This window comes from Gambusia affinis, linkage group LG17 (genome assembly GCF_019740435.1).
Source record: "Gambusia affinis linkage group LG17, SWU_Gaff_1.0, whole genome shotgun sequence".
NCBI classification, from domain to species: Eukaryota; Metazoa; Chordata; class Actinopteri; order Cyprinodontiformes; family Poeciliidae; genus Gambusia; species Gambusia affinis.
The window spans coordinates 16,159,746-16,180,640 of NC_057884.1; the positions used below are offsets into that span (position 1 = coordinate 16,159,746).

At 36.1% G+C, this 20,895-nt stretch overlaps 1 protein-coding gene across 18 annotated transcripts in view; it reads left to right on the forward strand.

The window, feature by feature from the left end:
- rimbp2a (RIMS binding protein 2a) overlaps positions 1-20,895 on the forward strand; it is a 65,567-nt gene that overhangs the window by 14,053 nt on the left and 30,619 nt on the right. For 17 of the 18 annotated variants that reach the window (XM_044095746.1, XM_044095751.1, XM_044095752.1 and 14 more), the window contains exon 4: positions 19,234-19,323. In XM_044095746.1, coding sequence (XP_043951681.1) covers positions 19,234-19,323 — 90 coding nt within the window. Of the gene's footprint in view, positions 1-3,829; positions 3,948-19,233; positions 19,324-20,895 lie in introns of those variants that run through there. The other variant, XM_044095761.1, reaches the window with a different exon arrangement.

Here is a 20,895-nt window from a genome sequence, read left to right on the forward strand (position 1 = left end):
ATGTTTCAAAATTTATCAAAATTATCACCACAAATGTCAATATATCTTTATTAAGATTCCATATGATAGAGCATTACGTCTAGTGTGCATTCAGAGTAGTTGAGTCAGTCCTTTGTTGAGTTGACAAAATTAGAGAATACCTAATTTTGGCACTAATTCTTTTTTGGATTTAGGTCTGAACTTTGACTTGGCAATTCTAACAGATAAATATGACCTGTATTGGGCTTCTTAAGTAATTCTTTTATCAATAAAGTCCAGGTTTTCTCTTTTCTGATGAAAATTATCCCCACAGAATGATGCTGCCACTATCAGCTTTCCCCATGGAGATAACATGTTCTGGTCCATGTGCAGTGTTTGTTTTCTGCTACTCATAAAATTTGGGAAATAGAACAAAATGTCAGTTTTGATCTTATTTTGCCAGAACACCTTCATTAACATGTCATGGTTGTTTTCTACATAGCTTGTGGCACACTGCAGTCTAATTATTTCAGAAATAGCTTCATTCTCGCAGCTTTTCCATAAAACTCAGGTTCATGTTGTACACAACTACTGTAATAGCTGTAGTGTCAACATATTCTCCCACCAGAACTGTGGATCTCCGCAGCTCCTCCAGATGTGGCTAAAAGCATATGCAAATCCCAATTTATAGATTTGTATTTGTAAAATAAATACAATCCAATTCACAATTGTGTGCTACTTTGTGTTGGTCTATCACAAAAAGTCCTAAAAGAATTGAGTAAATTTTATTTGTAAAACGTTGGAACTCTTGTGTTAAATTTTGTTACAGTAATTACGTTTACAATGTAAACTAGATTCTTGTGCTGATATTCCTCATATGAGGTTGAATAAAAGACATAATCTTTGTTAGCCAATACAAACCAGACTAATGAATATGTCAGAAACAAGAGAGCAAACAGAAATCTCTAAACTAATTGATCTATACTAGGTTGTTGTTTTATGACAGGTAAATTCAGGGAAGATGTTTTTAAAGTTTACATCATTAGTCACAGGACTGCTTTGACTTGAAGTTAGGTTGGATGCAAACAGGATTTATATTTTTATATTTAACAACCAGTTGTTATACCTCACATTGTCTTATTTAGTGTCTCTTTGAGCTAAGACTTTAAAGAGAAACAATATATCAAGGAAAATTAGTTATATTGTCAGTAATTTTCCAATGCAAAAAAAATATATAAAAATTACATAAGCACTGAGCTCTGGTTAAGTTTCAAAGTGCCAGTACACGTTATCTTTAAAGAGGCTGAATTCCATACCTTTAAAGCTAAAACTAAACATGTTGTATTACAAGTCAGACGTGCTAAAATGTGGCAGTGTCAAAATGTAGGGCCCTCTTGGATTAATTGTTAATCCTTTTAACCGGATTAAATCATTTTAAGGGGGCAGCTGCAATTTAACCACGCTCGCACATACATGAAAAAATATGCATGAGTCACTGCATATAAGCTGATGTCAGTATGATATAATTACTCACTCTGACAAAGCAGTGTAGGCAGTGTGATAGCAAGTGTGTGCCATGTTGTAGTTAATGACTAAAATCTGTGAAAAAGTGAAGTGACACTTAGAAAAGAATAAAGATGAAATCATTCCACTTCACAATTTGCCCTGGTGGTGTAACATGTTATTTTAGATTGAAAACAAAAGTTTAAATTGTGCTTTTTAGCCTTATAAAGTGCCCCAAAATAAATTTAACTATTTTGTAAATATGTAGGTATAATATGACGCTGTATAAACTGAAAGATATGTTATTTGATAATGAACATGTTAGCGGTGCTTTTAATAATAATAATAATAATAATAATAATAATAATAATAATAATAATAATAAGACATTATATAGTTCCATGTCATTTATAAGGGTAAAAAGTATTGCACTGATTTGTAAAATTAGAATCTACACCAGGTTCAAGTGTAATATGGCTATCATGTCATTATATTTGTCCCTTCACAGATTTCATCTGTTTTTGTCTTTTGGTTCAGATTATCAGACAATTTCTCACATCACATAAACTATATTTTAGGAAATACACCCAATTTATGAGAAGATTTTGAATTTTTAGGGATATGGTCTTTCATTTTTGATCAGATGATGAACAGCCTGTTCAGTCTGAACACACTTTTCAATAATTTGTCTGCTCTGTTTTTCACTTTTACTCATGTTTCTTCTTTTTTGAAGCTCTGCTTACAACCAGGTCACAGTAGAGCATGTCCAGATATTTTACTATGTTATTCACTTCAACTATTTGTCCTGCCAAGGGGAGTATCTAATTAGTGCAGTGCAATCTTCTGCATACTCAGTCTGAGACAAATAAAGTTCTAACAGTGCCAAAGCAAATATGGACGTCATTTTTTGGTTGTATTTCTTCTGATCAGCAAATAAAGTGTCTGAAAGTTTCAACTTTCCTACATTTTCCCTGCAGGTTTGCAAAACAAATTCCAATTTCATCTGACTCTGAATTAATACTGAAAATCCTCCTCGGTCTGATTCCCTCAAGCTGCTCTAGATTATTTTTATTCAACAAACTAAACAGGATTTTAGTGGTTTGCTGGGCTTTGGATGTTTTTTTTTTTTTTGTCATATGCTTTTGGTTATGAGGGAAATGTGAAATCTTATTGGTGTTGGCAAATATTGAGACATTGAGAATCAAAAATCTGTGAGAACATGGGCTGAGCTCACATGAATTACACTGTAGTATCAAAAGCTCAGAAAGGCAATGCTGGATCAGCATTTACAGTTGTGTATCTTCATAAGCCAATCAAGTGAAAAGTAGAGAGACACTCAGGAAGGGTCTACATTAAACATACTAAAAGAAAACTCTTAAAATGAAGAAACATGTCTTAATTTAGCTATTTATAGTTTCTTTATTTATAGTGTCTATTTATGTTCTATCTTTAGAATCGAAGAGTAAGAGGTTTTAGATGTTGCAAAACAAATTTTAAAAACTTACCAGCTTAAGTTGAACTGAGTAATGTCATCTGTCAACAGCAATTTAAATGAATGGGGAAGACATGAATTAAGAAAGAGAGCAGAAAATGGTAGCTCTACTTAGCAGTCGGCCTCCATGTCCTATCTCTCGTACTTGATAATGTATTAGCACCCTTAAAGATTCATTCTGATTTTGGTTTTTGTCACACATGTTTAAGTTTGGAAAATAAATTTCAAAGATAATTTGAGCAAATTCAAAATGCTATTTTAAATGATAATTGTATTTACATAGAATCCCACAGTGATTGCTGCTAAGGCTACCCCAAACATTTATCAGGCAATTACTTTTCCTTATAGGGCCAGGTTAGTTTGGTTAAATTATCTTTTTTACCATTATACATAAAATTATCACTTGAAAACTCTCTTTTCTTTATGTTAATTTTGTCTGAAATAGCAATTTGTTCGATTATCTAAAACATTTAAGTGTGTCAAAAAAAGAAGAGATAGAATAAATCTGTAAGGAGACAAATCCTTTTCCACTGCACTGTACACTGTCCAGCTTTTCAGATCTCCTTGATAACTTTACATGTGGCTGAGGCTCTCTGATGTCACTGATGTTTGTGACAGTGGAGAGAGCTGATTAATTCAGTTGAGTGGATTTACGCAGCTTTCTATACATTGTTCGAAAGAGAAAGGAGGAAAGTGGGCAGAGGAAGGAGAATGCTTGTAGAAGATGATTAAGGAAGGGTGTTAAGGAGGAGGGTCTTTGGGGGTGGGGAGATAGTGAAAGCAAAGAGAGGATAGGAAAAGAGTGTGTGGAGAGGGGGCGGAGGAAAAGGAGGAGAGAGAGAGAACCCAGAGCTGCTGCTGCTGCTGCTGCTGCTGCAGCCGTTTGACAATTCCCCACCCATACAGAGCACGGAAGAAGGGAAGAGACTACAGCAAGGAGGAAGGAGGGAGCGACTCCTCAGTAAAGATGCTCCTGTGCTAGCCAGCACACACGGTAAATACAAACCTCTTTTTGTGCTGCTGTTTGTCTCTGCATCATTGTGCCCCAGTGTGTTTGTCTTAGATCTAGCTCTATTGAGTCCTAAATATAGTGCACGGGGTTAGCATAGCAAGCAGCTGGGGAAAACCTGTGTATGCAGTAGCTGCAGGAGGAGACAGATGTGCACAGTGAGGTGGAATGGAGAGGAGGATTTGCACATTTTCTCTTTTCTCTGGGCTAAATGAGGAGAAAGCAACATCCAGCTTTGCTGTTTCTTGACTGAAGCCGAGCCACCTGTTTGTAGATGTGTGGGTGTGTGCGGAGTATGTGTGTGTGTGTGTTGGAGGGATGAGGGGTGGGGTTGTAGTGTATGAGTCTATTGGGTTAGTGTATTTTTTGGCTAATGTTTGTGTCTCCTGGGATTTCTTATACACTGTAGATTAATGAAGCATTTTTGTGAGTGACAATGAGCGATAATGTTTTCCATCAGTAAAATCCTGATGGAAAAGCTGACATGATCATTTAGGGATGCAGAGAGAAAGACAAATGTTTGATGCTTACTCAAACAAATTGATGTAGTGTGTGCTTGGGCGTTATTGGCGCTGGTAACTTGAGCTTTTCCTGGTTTCTGACTACTAAAGGGTTGTCAGGTGCTGGTGTTGAACATTAACCCTCTCAGTGATGTGGGTTAATGTTCCCACCCAGCCCTTTGGAGTTTTGTATGTGGAGCTGCTCATGACGCTTCAGGTATACTCTGACCAGCTAAATCTTTTATATCCCGATAGAACGATGCGTTCAATTCAGGTACAATTTTCACATTTTGCTGAAACAGATTTTAAGGACTGTTGACTCAGCTGCATGTCATTTTGAAGGATTGCATTGTTTGTATTTCTGAACTGTAGATTAATACTGAGAAGTGACGCCTGTGTCTCGGCAAACAAAATGGAACATTCTTCTATGAGCATACAACAGCAATCAATAATGTTTTTTTTTTTTTGTACTAGATGTCTTTCCACTTCTTTATAAATATAAAAATAACTTAATGCTATAAAAGTCAATGGAGTCAAGCTTTGGTGTTTGTTAAGATTTATTTATGTGAAAACTAAATACATGATTGCTTCAAAACATAGAATTATATCTATAAAAAATCTATATTTTTCCGACTGTAGACCATTTTTTGTTGTTTCTCACTGCAATTGTAAAGCTGAACTAGTTGTGTACTTGTCTTAGAGAACTATCCGAGTCATTCAAGAGGATAAATTTGCTGATTTTAAGTCCCAGTCTGATATTTCATTCAAATTTATGCCACATGTGCTTGAAATTCACATAACTTTACAGTATAGCGAATAAACACATTGTTTTAGCAGTAATACATAATCTATATTAGTAATGTTATTCTGTTACATTTAACACAGCACATGACTTTTAGGATCCTTTTTTTCCTTCACAATAACAGATATTTTGTACCTAGAGGGGTTTCTGCTGAGCAGATGGAATATGCTAGAGTTTGTTATAATATAAAGCTTGATATAAACAATCATCAAGCTTTATTATTTTTTGCTCAGGTATCTCCAACTTAACATATACAGCCACAGTCCTCAATAAACTCTACAAACAACATTTTTACTTTGAACAATTTGCTGAATTGATAAGCTAAAGTTAGCATATTTACCCCGTGTTTTTTATGACTTGTTGACAATTTAGCTCACTACATATTTCAGTATGGTTTCAGTTCATCATCTGGAGACAAAACTGAAAATATTGCCTACCTGCTTCTGAAACTTTATGTTTTGCATTTATGCTGTAAACTTTAACAACTGGTGATCCAGCTGTGCAGCGCCCCATTTTTGTGGAAGTAAACATGGTATGCTCCACAAAAGCTTTTTGTATCAATTCATAAGTTGTACAATTAAATCAGACAGCATAATGACTTCTTCCTTTAGCACTAATGTGGTGTAATGTTTGTGGGCGCTGTTGTGGCAAGACTTATTACGAAGGAAACAGATTCAGGTGACAAGAAATAGAATGCCAATATTATTAGCTTGACACATGTAAATAGTATTCTGCTCTGTGTGTGAGTAAAAAGATGCAGCTGGTAAAAAAAAAAAACGACACTAGGAGTTATGTTCGTTCTGGTATTCCAATACCAATCATTAAATAAGTCTCATCTATACAAACTGTTACATATTACACACTAAAGTGCATCATTGCAACTGATAAAGCTACTATCAACATCAAAGTGGTCATTATAAAACCTCAAAACCAATTCATTTTTCACATATTTTGGCTGTATGTCATTTAGAAGTGGGAAAGGTGTTCCAACAGTGTGTACTCATAAGCGTTATAATATCTCCTGTGTGGGTGGTTGACACGCCAAAGGAGAAATACTATATGTAAAAGAGATGGAAACAGTGCTTGCACAACAGCTCTGCTTATATCTCATTTCTTAGTACCTCAGCTCTTTTTTCACCTAATATGTATATATATATATATATATATATATATATATATATATATATATATATATATATATATATATATATATATAATATATATATATATATATATATATATATATATATATATACTATTTTTTCATCTAACCTGAAAAGTCCTATTGTTTAAATTTTGCCCCTCTTGCAATTTTCACCAGACCCCTTTAATCTTATTCTGTTTCCACTCCTTTATCCCTATGCATCACCCTGGTTTACTGTGGCAACTGATTCCCAGTCTGACGCCTGAGGGTGAGAAGAAAAGAGTGAAAAGAGAGAAAATGGGCAAAATGAAACATGTGTTTTCAGTCCCATGACTGAATTTCTCTCCGGCTCCTCTCTTGAGATAAACACGAAACCTGGCAGCCAAAAGAGACCAAAACACGCAGGTGCTGCAGTAATCCCAGTCGCGACAGCTTTGAGGGGATGTGAAAACACAAGCCAGTAATTACATAGAATAGAGTTGAACAATCACTTAAATGTCCATCATTGGGAAAATTTTGGTGCATCAACACCAAAATAACAATAAAAAATCTTTTAATGCACAGATACGCATTAAAAAGCAATGAACAAAAGTGAAACCTAAATGTGTAGTTGTGCAAAAAATTTAAGAAGCAGTATGAAGTATACAAGCATATTTGTCCCTGGTTTAAATTTGAACTTCCTTGGCTAATAACAGGCATTTCTTTCTGTTAATAATGGTTTCTAAATTGGCAGCAGGAGTAAGTGTTGTTCCTCCAGTGTGGATTTCTGTTAGCCGTGTGATAAACTGACAAACTGTCCAGGTTGCTTCCCGCCTCTTGCCCAATGACAGCTGGGTTGTACAGACCCCAATGACTCAGACGGCTTTTGTTTGCACTGCTTGTTTGCCAGCTTTCATTCACGCAGTTCAAAAGGTATCATCAGATATGTTTTGCACGTGATATTTCATTGCTACTTCTTTATCATCCTTGCTCCGATCTGAAGGAAAGCAGTTTCTATGGCAACCCCCATCAAACCCCTCCCTTTGCCGGGACTACTGCTGTATATATATATATATGCGATGTGTGTGTACTCAGGATGAGAACACGTGCCTGAATGTGAGTGAATGCTGTATTGATTGCTAGCAAGAAGTCCCCCTCCAAAAAGCATTGTTGCTCAGCTGGTGGGGGGAGCAGAGATTGAAACATTTCCTCCTCACATTTCTTGGCAGATTCTAAAGTTGCACAGAAGTTTTATAAAGGAGAGACAAAGCACTGCAGTGGGAGAAGGCAAAAGAAAAAAAAAGGTGGGGCAGACAAGGAAAATGAGAGGAAGTAAAGGGAGTCCGACAAAGATACCACTTATTATTACTGAATACACGGTGCTACTTTTCCAGCTTTTTACCTGACTTACACATCTTTTATTCAGATCAACTTATTTGATGTTATGAGTATTTACTATTTATCACACATGCTTCTTGTTTAATTAAACATCAGCCAAAGCCTTTCTGACTCTAAAGGTTGATTGGGGTGCATATTAAAGTTGGGCAGTGTCCATTCTGTAATACTTTTATATCATCCTAAAAAATACTGGCCTGCACACTTTCACAGCCTCTGTAGACAGCCTTTTAAAGCTGTATGTCACCTGTATGTGATATACAGCAAAAGCCTTTCTACTAGACTTCAAAAATGACTTTCTTTAAGTAAACAACAGTTTGTTTTTCACTGCAAGTGCATCACTGAAACACAGTGATCTAAGCAATACACAAATAGATTAATTCTTGGAATAAAAGTTGTTTTGTTTCTCTACCAATGCAGATTTTTGCTAATTCAAATTTCTTTTTAAGAATTATGCTACATGGACATTGCCAACGAGAGCAGCTGTCTTTAAAGCAGAACTGATATCATATCATGTGTTACTGTGAGACTGTTGTAAAACAACATTTTTAACATTTTCACCTCAGTCAGACCATTTATCATTCTAAAACCAGGACAAAAAGATCATGTAAATTTAAAGTGTCTTATTTCAAATCTGCAGTGGATTTGTAATCAAGATGTTCAAAACAATACTTTTGCTATTTTTTGATAATCAGATTCACTTAATGTGTGTAGCTTAGTAGTTTCAAAAATATTTGCCTTCAAAAATGTCATTTTCATTTTATTTTGCTCCATGATGCCAGCATGACACTGACAGGCAAGGTGAGTCCTTAGGCAAATGAGCATGCTGATAATGGTGTGTTTAATTCCACATCACTAACGTTCTCTTTCTGTGTCCTTTCTAATTGTTTGTTTTGGTTTTTTTCCCCCTTCCTCTCCCTTCCTGATTACGCATTTCTCTCACAGTCAGGACTTTTTATCCCTCTAAATAACCACCTGAACACAGTCTCTTACCTAAATACTTCCTGTCTTGTGTCTCTGTCATTGACTCCATCTTCTTTCACTCTTCTCTTTCATTTAGTCCCCAGTGTTTTGCTCCTGGAATGACTTGAATGATTAGGACAGAAGCCTACAGTGGAGGGAACACAAAGAGCAACTAAATGGAGAGAAGGGAAAGGGGGAGAGGAGTACACCATGTCAGGAAGGAAAGGTGACATGACAGGACCTGTGCTCTTGTAACAGTCACTTATTGCTCTGTGTTATTGAGTCCTGCTCAGCAGAGACTTATGAGTTACTCCTATTCAGTGTTTTGTGTTTATGTTTTTTTTTTTTTTATCTTAATTCCATGTTGCAATATGATTATAATTTTAAGGCACATGTGACTTAATATTTTTCTATTATGAAGAGGAAAAGATCATTTATTTATGCAAAGATTTCACTTCTAAGGCCAATATATACTAGAACTGCAAGAAGAAAATGTGATCGGTCTGTTCTTTTGGCTTGTTCTTGACAAATGTTCTGGGTAAAACTTGTGATTTTAGTTTAATATTGTGGGATTGATAAGAAATTTAAAGTTGATGTGGCTAATATGCTGATAAAATGCATTTCTGCTAGAGTTCCTGTGAATTTAAGAAGAGTCCTTAAAAACCATTCGTTTAAACCATGTTTAAACTATGTTGGATGGACAGATATGTCAAATTGTTGGATTTTGGTTACTAATAAAGTGATATTATTTAGGGGCATCAGGTCAAGTGGTCTAAAAACAATTTGGCATGCTTTTCAGATTTTCATTTGCAGAACAATTGAAACTATGTTTCCTTTAATTCCAATTCAAAGTTAATTACAAATTTTACACAAAATCCCAATAATATATATTAAAGTTTGCAGCTGTGACAAAAAAAATTCAGAAAGCTCATGGGGTATCAACACTTTTTAATTTGCTAAAGATCTTACATGATTGCTCCCTATAGACTCAGCAATTCAGGAGTGTACTAGAGAGAGCTTCCCTGCCTAGTGCATGATGGGTAAGAGCTACAATATTATAATGAATTCTGAGCTTTTCTGGCAGTGGAAGGAGGCCAACACTAGCGTAACATATTCTCTGAGCGCTTTTGTTTGTTCTGCTCAGATCAAATAAAGGGAGAGGCATCTGCTCAAGAGTACAAAACAAAAAACATTTTCACATCCCTTATGTCTAGGGTGGTTATTAGAAAACACTTTTTAAGAATATATTTGAACGTCTAATGAAATTAGGTTTTGTGGCTGTGAAAGCACCTACTCCACTATGCCTCTCCTAGCCTACTGTACTGCTAACTGTGCAATAAGGTCACATATAAATTATTTACCACTTGTGCAGTGTGTTTCCCTTCAGATTGGGGTCATGCGATTGTGTATATGTGGAAACCAGATGTTTATGTCTATGAGAGAACCAAACTGAGAGCGATGTGCATTTCTTGCCGACGTATGTGCTTGCCTACTTCCATGTGACTTTTTGTTTTAGTGAGAGCTTTATGGGAATTGTGTCTGCTTGAGAGTTTGTATGCTGACTTGTCTGTGTCTATTCGAGTATGCGTGTTCTGCGCACGAAGGCCCATCCAAGCATTATGTGAGCACGAAGGCCCATCCAAGCACATGTAATCCCTTACCAGCTTCCAGGCTCTTCATTAGAATTATTCCGATCTTCTTCAGAACTTATTTTACGCCTTTCTGATATCCTCTGTTTGTCCTCCGGGAACAATGGGTCCTCCTCGCGTCAAATCTGTTGTGGCATCAATGAGACTTAAAGCTTCACTGCCCACTTCTGTGGAGGCTAGTGTCATTCTCGCATTCTTGCTCCTGAGGTCTGCATTTACATCACACATTAAATTCAGTGCTATGCACACTTACCGTAGGGAAGATGATGGTTTTCCCTGAAGAGTTTTACATACACGGTCCAGCTGGGTCACCTCGTTGGATCATTTAAAGTTTGCGAAATCTTTCTTTCTTGTTTTTCCTATTTTTTTTTGTATGTTACAAATATCCTTCACATTATTTTAGAAATGTTTTTCTTATCTTTTTCAGATTGCAGTGAATAGTGGTTTATTTGCTGATAGCTGGAAAAAAAAAATTAAATACAATCAAGTTTTTGAAATCTATTTCCATTTTAAGAAACAAATTGAAAAGTTCAGAAGTGCTGAATGGACAGTATTTAAATATGAAATATTTAAACATACTGAAGGGACTGCATACTCATATGACAGAGCTGTACGTGAAGTGGTCAGCTATTCCAAAGCGGTTTTCTTGTGTGTGGGTGTTGATGGTGTACTTAGAGACAAGACACTTAATTTTACTCCACATTTATATACATACAAAATGTGGACATACATCTGTGTGATTCCAAAAATGAGTCTTAAGACCAGCATGTCTGGCAGACAGCCAGAAATGCTAGGTACTGTGGTCAGTATTACTCTGCAGAAAAACCTCTTACTTTTGATTTTACTTTTGTTTCTCTCTCTGTATACCTCTTGTACAACTTGGAAAGCTGTTTGGCTTCAATGTTATCCTGCAAGAAAGCCTGTGGGGAATCATAGTAAGGATGAATAGTGTCAATATGCACTCTCTAAATGTGTAATGCAAACAGCAACATTTAAAACACTGCTGAATACTCTCATCGCTAAAACCAACAAAAGAGAAAAACTGGTGACTTTTCACTCAGTGAACATTCTCCCTCCTGAGGGTCAGAACGCTGTTCTGGTTGGGAAGGTCATGGTGTGGGTGGGTGAATTAAAATCTAATTGAACTGATGATGATGCTAATGTCTCTAAATGTGACTCAGAAGCATAATAAAAAAGCCTTAAGAAAGGAATTTTGTTTGAGGTTGTCATCATTAATGCTTGAAAAAGGTGTTTGGTTATGTAAATGACACCCCCATACCTATATTGTAGCTGTTCGAATAAATGTGTGAAGATGAATGAGTAATCAATCTAATTTTCAAAGATGCTTCTATAATGTTGCTCTTGTTCTGAGATGATTTGCCTACTGAAACCATTAACTTTCCCTCCCAAGTAAGTTTTAATTCTCCAAGAAAATTAGCTTAAGCAAACATTGTTTGAGATATGCATATAGCACTTAGCCAAGTGCAAATATGTGACTGAATTGAGGTTAAGGTGAACATGTCCCCATGTTGAGAAAATAATTATCTTTCCTGACCTGTAGCAGCGTTCTCTTCCTGCCAGTTCCTCACACTCCTCCATGCTTTAAAAACTGACCTTTCTTCTGCTCAGTCACAGAAATGCTGACAACCTGTGCTGCACACGCTTAGACTTCATATCCCAGGAAGTTCTTGAATTGAGCAGCAGATTTATTTATTTATTAAAAACAATGAAAGCTTCTAAGAAAAGTTTATACATAAAAATAGGTAGCAAAAATGAATTTATAAAATTTATTAGACATTTTTATTTTTGCTTATAAGTGGTGGGGTATTCGGGGTGTATGGCCAATGCTTTCAGCTGATTTTAATGTGTTTTTTTCTGACTTTTTTATGCCTACTCAACTTTCTTTGAACATTGACAGATTTTTCTCATATTCTTACTATTTGTATGGTCTTTGTTTGTTAAGCAACTCACTTCTAACCTATGAGTCATTCAGACCCAAAAAGTCTCCTAACCCCAAGAAACAAGCCAGTTTTATGGCAACATATACGAGACAAATGAACCTGCAACTGATTTTAAGATAATATTTGAGCTTGCTTGCCAAAACAACTGAATTTTGTTGAAATTATTGAGTACCAAAATTAGTCGGCCAAACACAACATTCTATTTCCATATCAACAAAGCGATTTCCATAGTGATATAAACTGTGAAACTGATATTCCACTGATGGTTGACACATCCCTCAGCTTCTTTGACCAGTATTTGCTGGATTTGTCCCAGTGCATAAAAGACTTAGTTTTCAGAGATTACACATTTGCTGTTTTTCAGTTTGATGTCTCCATCTGCTTTTTAAACCACATATTGAACAGCGTGCCAACATGGATGTCGTTGCTTTGCTGCAGAACGTGGATGATTTGTGGTAATTGATGAAGTCATAAATTTTGGTCTTTTGCAGGAATTCCTGAAGGAGAAAGTCCAACCATTAGTGGGTGACCTTGCACTCAATTGCATTTCAGTTATGTAGCAGGACAATGATCTAAAACACATCAGCAGTTCAGTCATCCACAATGATGGTGAATTTAAGCTATTATTATCCTTTTGATAAATATCTTATTATTCTCTTTTATGTCAGTCTTTCTTAATTCCCTTTCTTCAATCTCAGTAGCACACACTTAAAGTGATATGCACTTATTGGTGTGTGTCACTTTCATATTTATTGTTTAGTTCTCGCCAACCTTGGTAAACTGTGAATGTTTAGGATTCAGATGAAAGGTCTGAAACGTGGGTTCATTAGAGCTTGAGGCATCTGTAATTTTAGTTATGCAACCATTTTAAGCTCCTGCCCTTCCTAACACGTACACATGTAAATGTCCATTCACGCTTCACTGTTTTGATGGTACCCACTGCCATCTGCAGCCACAGTTTACATTGTAGAAATGACCTCGGGGGTCGTGTGACTGCAACAGACTTGCGTGTGTGTTCACATCTGAACAAGGGTGCACAATACTTTGCACTTTAATTCTATTTACCACACATCTATGTTTTATACATGAGGCACCTGTAGAGACACATTCAACCAATAGGCTGAGGGAATCCCAGTTGATATTGCTTTGAGACAACAAGGGGAATATTTTAAAAGGATGTGATGAATAATCTATTGATGACATTACGCTGACTGCATTGCTAATACACCATCACTATAAATGGGAAAATTTGCCCTAGACATATAAATGGGTCAGCTTCCCTTGCCTGATGTCATGTTTGTGTTGTAAACCAAAAGCAAGACCGAGTATAAAGAACATTATAAATGGCTGATTTTAGAATGCTTCTTTAAACAGTTTGCCAAGGAAACTAGTGTTTGGCTGCAGATCTAGTGTGTCTCAAGTCATGCCCTTGTGTAAAGATGAACGCCTGCTACAGTAAGCCCTTCAGAGGGCAGAGTCTGGGAAATATATATCATACTGCTGTGGCTAATGCTACTCTATAAATCCTCTAAAATGATCCTCCTTTTCTCAGCCAATTCCTTAAGTGGGGATGTACAGTGTCAGTTTACAGTCCTCTAAAAGTTGCCATTAACCTTGCCTGTGTGTCCTATGTTGAAATATGTTGAAAACAACTCTATGTTCAGTAAATTGCAATCTGCAGTTAGCAAACCAGCCTTCCTTTATTTTGCTCAAATATCTTTTGAATGTTACAATACAGATAATTTGGGATTTGTTACATTTAGAAAGACAGGGGTAAGAATGTTGTGACCTATTCTTGATGTGCAGTTTTTTGAAGCTATGACCTGCAGAAACCTATACTCATTGATTCTTATTTCTCTCTTGGGGTATGTGAGAGAGGAATGACTAAACAATCACAGCAGTGGCATGTTACGGAAACTTAGGATCTTATATTAATTGATATTTTTGATAGTCTGTCATCAAGTTGCTAACTTTGTTGCCTTACAGAAGATTTGAGGAATGAATCCCAGCCAGAGTCTTTTGTGTGTGGTTTTGATATTTCATAGCTGCATGGGATATTCCAGCTTTCTTCCATCATCCAGGAACATTCATGGTAGATGAAATGGCCACTTTCCCTTTTGGTGTCTCTGTGTATTTATTATTTCATGTCTTTATGCTTCTGTGTGATGAACTATGACCCTGCTTGAGTGTACCCTGCTTTTTGCCCAGTGACCAATGGAGGTCGACAACCCTCTACCTTGCAATGATTATATGGATGTTATTTATTTATTTTTCTACTTATTTTTAACAAATACATTTTTAATGCAAGAATAAACATTTGTGTTTTTTATAAACCCAAGCAGAGCATTGCAGTCCCATTACCACAGCAACAGTGATATTCTCAGTATACTTATGGCTGCAGACATTCTTACAGAGTTGGATTTATGTTCAGTCCCTAATATTTCCACCCAAAAGAAATGGGTGGAAATATTCCAGTATTACAAGAAGAATAAATGAGTCCTAGTGTTTTACTATAAAGCTACATGCTGTGCCGAACCTCAATACAATACAATATTTTGAAAGGGCTATTTTTTATGATAAGATAAACCAAAGAAAGTTCTTCCTTCACAGTTTTAATAAGATAAAATTTTAGTCAGGAATTTATTGTTTTAAAAACCTTTTTTCCAGCTTTGTCCACTTCTCCTGCTTGAGAAGCAGCACACACACAATAATTTGCATGTATATGTGGGTGCTGTTTGTGCATGGCTGGCTGTCAGAGCGGAATTTAATAAATACCCCTGTCTGCTGTGGGGTCATTTGGGGAAGGAGGGGGGTGAATGCTGTTTATTACTTTTCCCCTCACAGCCAAAATCCAAAATTTAATTTGGGTTATTTTGTTGCCATTAACATGTTAAAAAAGTTCCTAACATGGGATTTGTTGCAGATTTAAACTGAGGAGCAGTCCTTTGTCATAAGTCATTCAACCTTGTTGAATGACTTATGTTCGATTAGGATACAAGAAAAACAGAAAGTTTACTTAAGTTTTTATTTATGCACGTACATATGCATTTTTATTAAATATATTAACTTTAATGATTCTGTTAAAATTCAGTATATGTACCATTTAACTTGAACTTAACTTAAAGTAAAAACACACTATGTTCATTCTGAGAATCTGGTAAGAGGTTGTACGTGTAGCTGCCAAAATCCTATCTTCTTGCAAACTTAAGTATGTATTTTGAAATCATTTTTGCAAAGCTCATGCTTTTTATAATTTGGACACGAGCTTCATATGTGTTTGAGGCTTTACTTGTGCCCACACTGAAGAAAGCCGATGTTGTATGCGTCTTTCCACTCCTGGCTTAACTGGAACAAAATGTTTCGTACATGACATCTAATTAATAACAATCCTCCTGGGGAAACAGCAGCAATCTTCAACCCACCAAAAGCCCATTTAAACTCATCAGGAGGCATCCCACAAATGAGTGTGCAGGATTTCACCCTTTATCAATTCTTCATCCTAACAACATAGCCTGTCATGGTTATAATATTAGTGCATTTTAGAATTGCCCCATGTTTATAAACAAAGCAAACTTAAAATCCCATTCTCATAATGGGAAGATACAACAAAATTAATTGTAAGATCAAATTCCTGCTGCAATAATCAATAATGTATACTTAACATATCCATAATTTGAAATAATTAACATTTCTTTAAAAAGATTTAATTTAGATGAAACAAATAATAAGAAATACATTATGTAACATTTTTAAATGCTTTATGCTTCAAAACAGTGGTAAGAATAGAATTACTGCACTTCTGTAAAAATATACAAAAACAAGAAATTGTTGTAAATCTTTGGACTTTGGTTTCTGTTTTGTCTTATTGGTTGGTATTTTTGTATTTATTTGTTCATATTTTAGTGAACTACTGAGGAGTTACTCAGGCTCATATATATGTGAAGGCAGAGTGGAATATAACATAGATGCACAGAACCTCCTGGGGTTTGTCCACTGTGAGCAGATTTAGTTTTTTATCAGTTACGGGTGTAAAATTCTTACCAGGGTTGTGCTAGAACCGCACAGGGTGTGTAAACATATAGATGCAGAAGAAAGATGAAGGAAGACAGAGGTTGTCAGAGTGAATTAGGCTTTAGTACTGTTGATTTATATGTCTCTAAGCCTGCATGCTCTCTCTGAATGTCCATATTGATCTCAAATTTCACAACCATGCAAAAATTCACACTTAACAATTTTCACTTGGAGTCCCTGTTGTGCTTTTTCCTACAGAGACACCTTTGTTAGCGCCTACTTTAAATATTCGAAACAAATTCCTATGTTGATTTGCGCATATTGAAGGTCTGAATTGGCATAGAAATGTGTGTGTCCCTTGGCTTCGCAGTCTAACAGTGTGTTTACAAGATGTTACAGAGTGCTAAGTGAAGCTGTGAATGTGTGATTTGCTGGAAGTGAGAGGAAGTACAGAAACAGTCATCATACTCCCGGCCCTTTTTGTGTGTGTGCTAAAATAATCTTAACTGAACTTATTTTCACTAGACAAGAAGGTTGATTGATAGCTTGAGGTTTGTCACACCCACTTATTCAGAGTTAAAGGAAAAGGTACAATATTTCCGTTGCGGTTACTCCTACAGCTGAGTGTGATTTTCTGCAGTTGCACTGACTCTGTGTTACAGTGACAGTTACACAATCAGAGCAGAAACTGGCCTTACTCACTGTGTCTTCGTGTCTTCCTGCCCTTGCCAATGTTTTGGGTTTATTCTGTCTTTCTTCAGCAATCCTGCTATCTCTGTCTGCACACGAAGAGATGAATGAGCACAACTGCCTCCCATTACTCTCTTTCTTTTCTCTCATCCCGGCCGGTTTATTGAGCTCCTCAAATATACTGATAAATTTGATCAAAAGCCCCTGAGCTGCTCAATCTTTTCTTGCGCAGAAAAATATTGGATTCTCTTTTGCCGCAGGTGGGTTCAAGAGAGCATGTTGCAGTAATGTAAAAAGTGCATCTTGAAATTTGTAGCTCACTGTAGCTCTTGTATGACAAATAAAAAAAATAGCTCAATGCATCAATCTCTGCAGAAGGTGTTGATAAAATCAGACACGCTTTTTTTTAAAATCTCCATGCTAATGAAGGTACACTCTTACACAATAACCAATTTGAAATTTGTTGAACTAATCCAACTAAACCAAAAACTATTTGAGAAACAGCCTAATTCCAAACACAAGAACATTTTGTTGCATGCAAATGACCAAAAATACTGAATCAGTAACAAAATAGTTCTGCATTGATAGATATTATAATCTTTTCTTCTCTTTTGCTACCTGTTTACAGATCAAAAGACCACCTTCTTCTTGTAGTAACATAATCCTAATATTACTGTACATTTATTAAGTAAGGAAAACCCCAATATCACCTGTGCTTAACTTATTGACTCCCATTACAATAATTATAAATGAAATTTAACTGAAGCCCTTTTTTAAAATGTATGCTGAGCTTTGCAGCAACAAACCTTTCAAGTGCTAGACAATCAATGATGTTGTAGGTTGGTATCTCTTCGAAAGATTCTGGAAACCTTTAAATTATGGGACATCATAGATTAAAATCTAGAGCACTGAAGGAGACCCATGAATCCTTAAAGCTTTAGTGAAGCGACATAAAAGAAAGGGATCAAATATCCCTCTTTCTGTATACTTTAATCTTGAGACACATTATAGGAGAAAATAGGGCTGTACAAATTTAACAGCAGGATTGCCTATAAGTGTGGTACCAGTGTTTTTTCCTAACATCGGAATAAATGTGATCCAATTATAGGCTGGAATTTTCCATGTTTTTCAGTGAAATACTTTGCTACTGCATTAAAACTTTATTTATTTGAAAGCTTTACCTGGGGTGCTGATAAATATGAATAGACTATAAAACCGTCATTTTAATAATCTATTCTATTTATCCTTAGGGATAAGAACTTCTACTTTAATGAATTTATGTTAAAAAGTGCGTCCTGCTTGTTTGATTTGTCTGTATTACCAGGAAGATTCCGAGCTGTTATTGACTCCTGTTGCTTAAAAGCTGATTAGTGAACAGAACTGACTGTTCCTATTAATGGCACAGTTCAACAGTGGATGGCTGAGAATGACCATCAGCAGAATGAAGTGGTATTAGGTGCAAGGATATGGTCAGTCACAGTGAAATCACTCTTGAATGCTCATAGCTGTGAGAGGAGGAGAGCTCTGCCCTACTTTGAGTCTGGCATAATTACATAATGCTTGAGTACCTGCAGCACCAGCAGCATGACAACTTCTGACTGTGAATGTGAACTGTGGAAAGACCAGACAGGTTCTACACACTTCTCAATCCGTTTTTTACACCTTGCAATTTAATCTTCTCTCAAGAGTTTTATGCGCCTGTTTACGTTCTTTGCTTTTGACTGACAGGCTGTCATTCTTTTGGTTTTAATATGTAACTTTAAACAATTTTGTCATCCTCTTTCCCTCCATCTATCCACCCCTTCCTCTCCTACTCTCATATTCCAATTTTCTTGTCTTTTTTAGCTTTCCTCTTCAACTGCCAAAGCCACATACCAAATAGAGGGTGACAGCATACAGCTGTGTGTTTTGTACCCCAGACAGGATCTTAGAGAAAAGCTTATCTGCATGCACACACATTAACACTCACAAACACGGTGGGAGACGGAGGGAGGGATCGGCACTAACCTGAGTCTTTCATCTGTCGCTTATATAATCACTTTAAGATGGAGTGGTTCTGTGTGGCTTGCATATATTATACAGTTAGACATGAAATCAGTAGAGTAAAAAAGGTTTCTATGATAATATGACAAGATGGTAAACTTCTCCCTTGGTGCTGGCTCTTCTTCTTTTTCCAGAAAGCGAAGCTCCATGCTGCCTTGCAGGAAAGAAATCGTCTGAACCTTGAGCTGATCAGCCACCAGCTTAGGGCATCCAAGCATGAGCAGGTGGGGATGTTCACACATTTAATATACAAATCGTCCACTGAAAGTACACACACCTTAGAAGATCATCAACTGGAAAATATTTGTTATTTTACATGGGCGTGGGCCAGGACCAGTATCAAGTAGAACTGCACAATAAAATTAAAAAGTGCAACTGCAATTCTTTATTGCAAAGTGCCAAACTTTAAAACTGTGACAACTGCATCTATTGCTGTTCATTTTTTTTTTTATCATAATGTTCCCAATAATCCATATGAGCTTTGGCATGAATATAAATGCTGATACCTGCTATTTTGCATGCATATAATCCTACCAAATGTTTGTCCTGGGAGTCCTTTGCACTTAAAATACCACAAATGTTAATACTGCGATGAAGCTAGTGATAAGATATATTGTTGCAGAGTCAGTATCAAGAAAACAAAGCCAAGGTCATAAAGCTTTCAGTTTCAGAACCGCTAAAATTTTCAGTCAAATTTTTAGAGGTTATTTTAATAAAAAATAAAATAAAATAAAAAACAGGATAAGGTGACTGGACCTTTCACCAGATTTACAAAGTAATAAAATACTGTCACTTTCTTATATGTCTCTAAATTCTGCTGGTCAGCTGGCTGAAGGAAGACCAATATAAATTTCCTATTCAGTTGGGAAGATAGAAAAATAAATCTGCTACTAAATATTTCTGGACTCATGGATTGCAGCATAAAGCAGCATCACCCATCACTCATGCTACGGTAATGTTGTTTTAAATTACTCTTGGCAGCTGCAGGCAACATATCTATGAAATAGCCGATTGCAGCCTGGATGTCCATAGCCTGCCTAATTTACAAGCTAATAGCAGGTTTTACATTTGGACTGTTTTATAAATAGCAGAACAGGAAAAACAGCAGGGCATAGTATTCTGCAACTGAAACTACTATTAAACTGAGCGAGTATTTATTCTATATTATTTTTCACATCTGTATATCCCAACCAAAATTACAAACAATATATTTTCAATAGCATAACTAGAAAAATCATGCGATTTTCTAATCTGCAGTAAGAAATATTGTTGCATTTCTGCTTTTTCCACTTTAAAAAGGTAAATCCGCTTTCTGGATCTTCATCACCAGCTTCATGGCACAGACCATTTTCTCTTGTTGTCTTTACTAATCTCCTGAAAAACTGCCCAGAACATAATTTATATAAAATGTGCAACTCCTGAATAGGATCCATATCACCTATCTTTCTCCTTTACTTCCTTGTCAAACAAATGGGATGTTTTTAAGAAGATACCTCCCATTTAGACTAAAATCAGGGTAATACAGCTGCACCATCCATTTGTTGTTGGCCAATCCATGATTCATGTGTTATTTGGGACTTTTAGCCTATTTAGCTACTGCTATTCCTCACTATTCCTAGTGAGGAAATGCTATACATTTCTCTAAATAAATGTATAGTATTTATTTAGAGAGTTAAATAAATGCTATACATTTTAGCTTTATATTTGTACACAATGTCTTCTGATGGTGTGAAATTGTGGTAATCTTATTCCAAGTTAATCATTCTGTGGGAATCATATACCTATTTTAGAGTCTT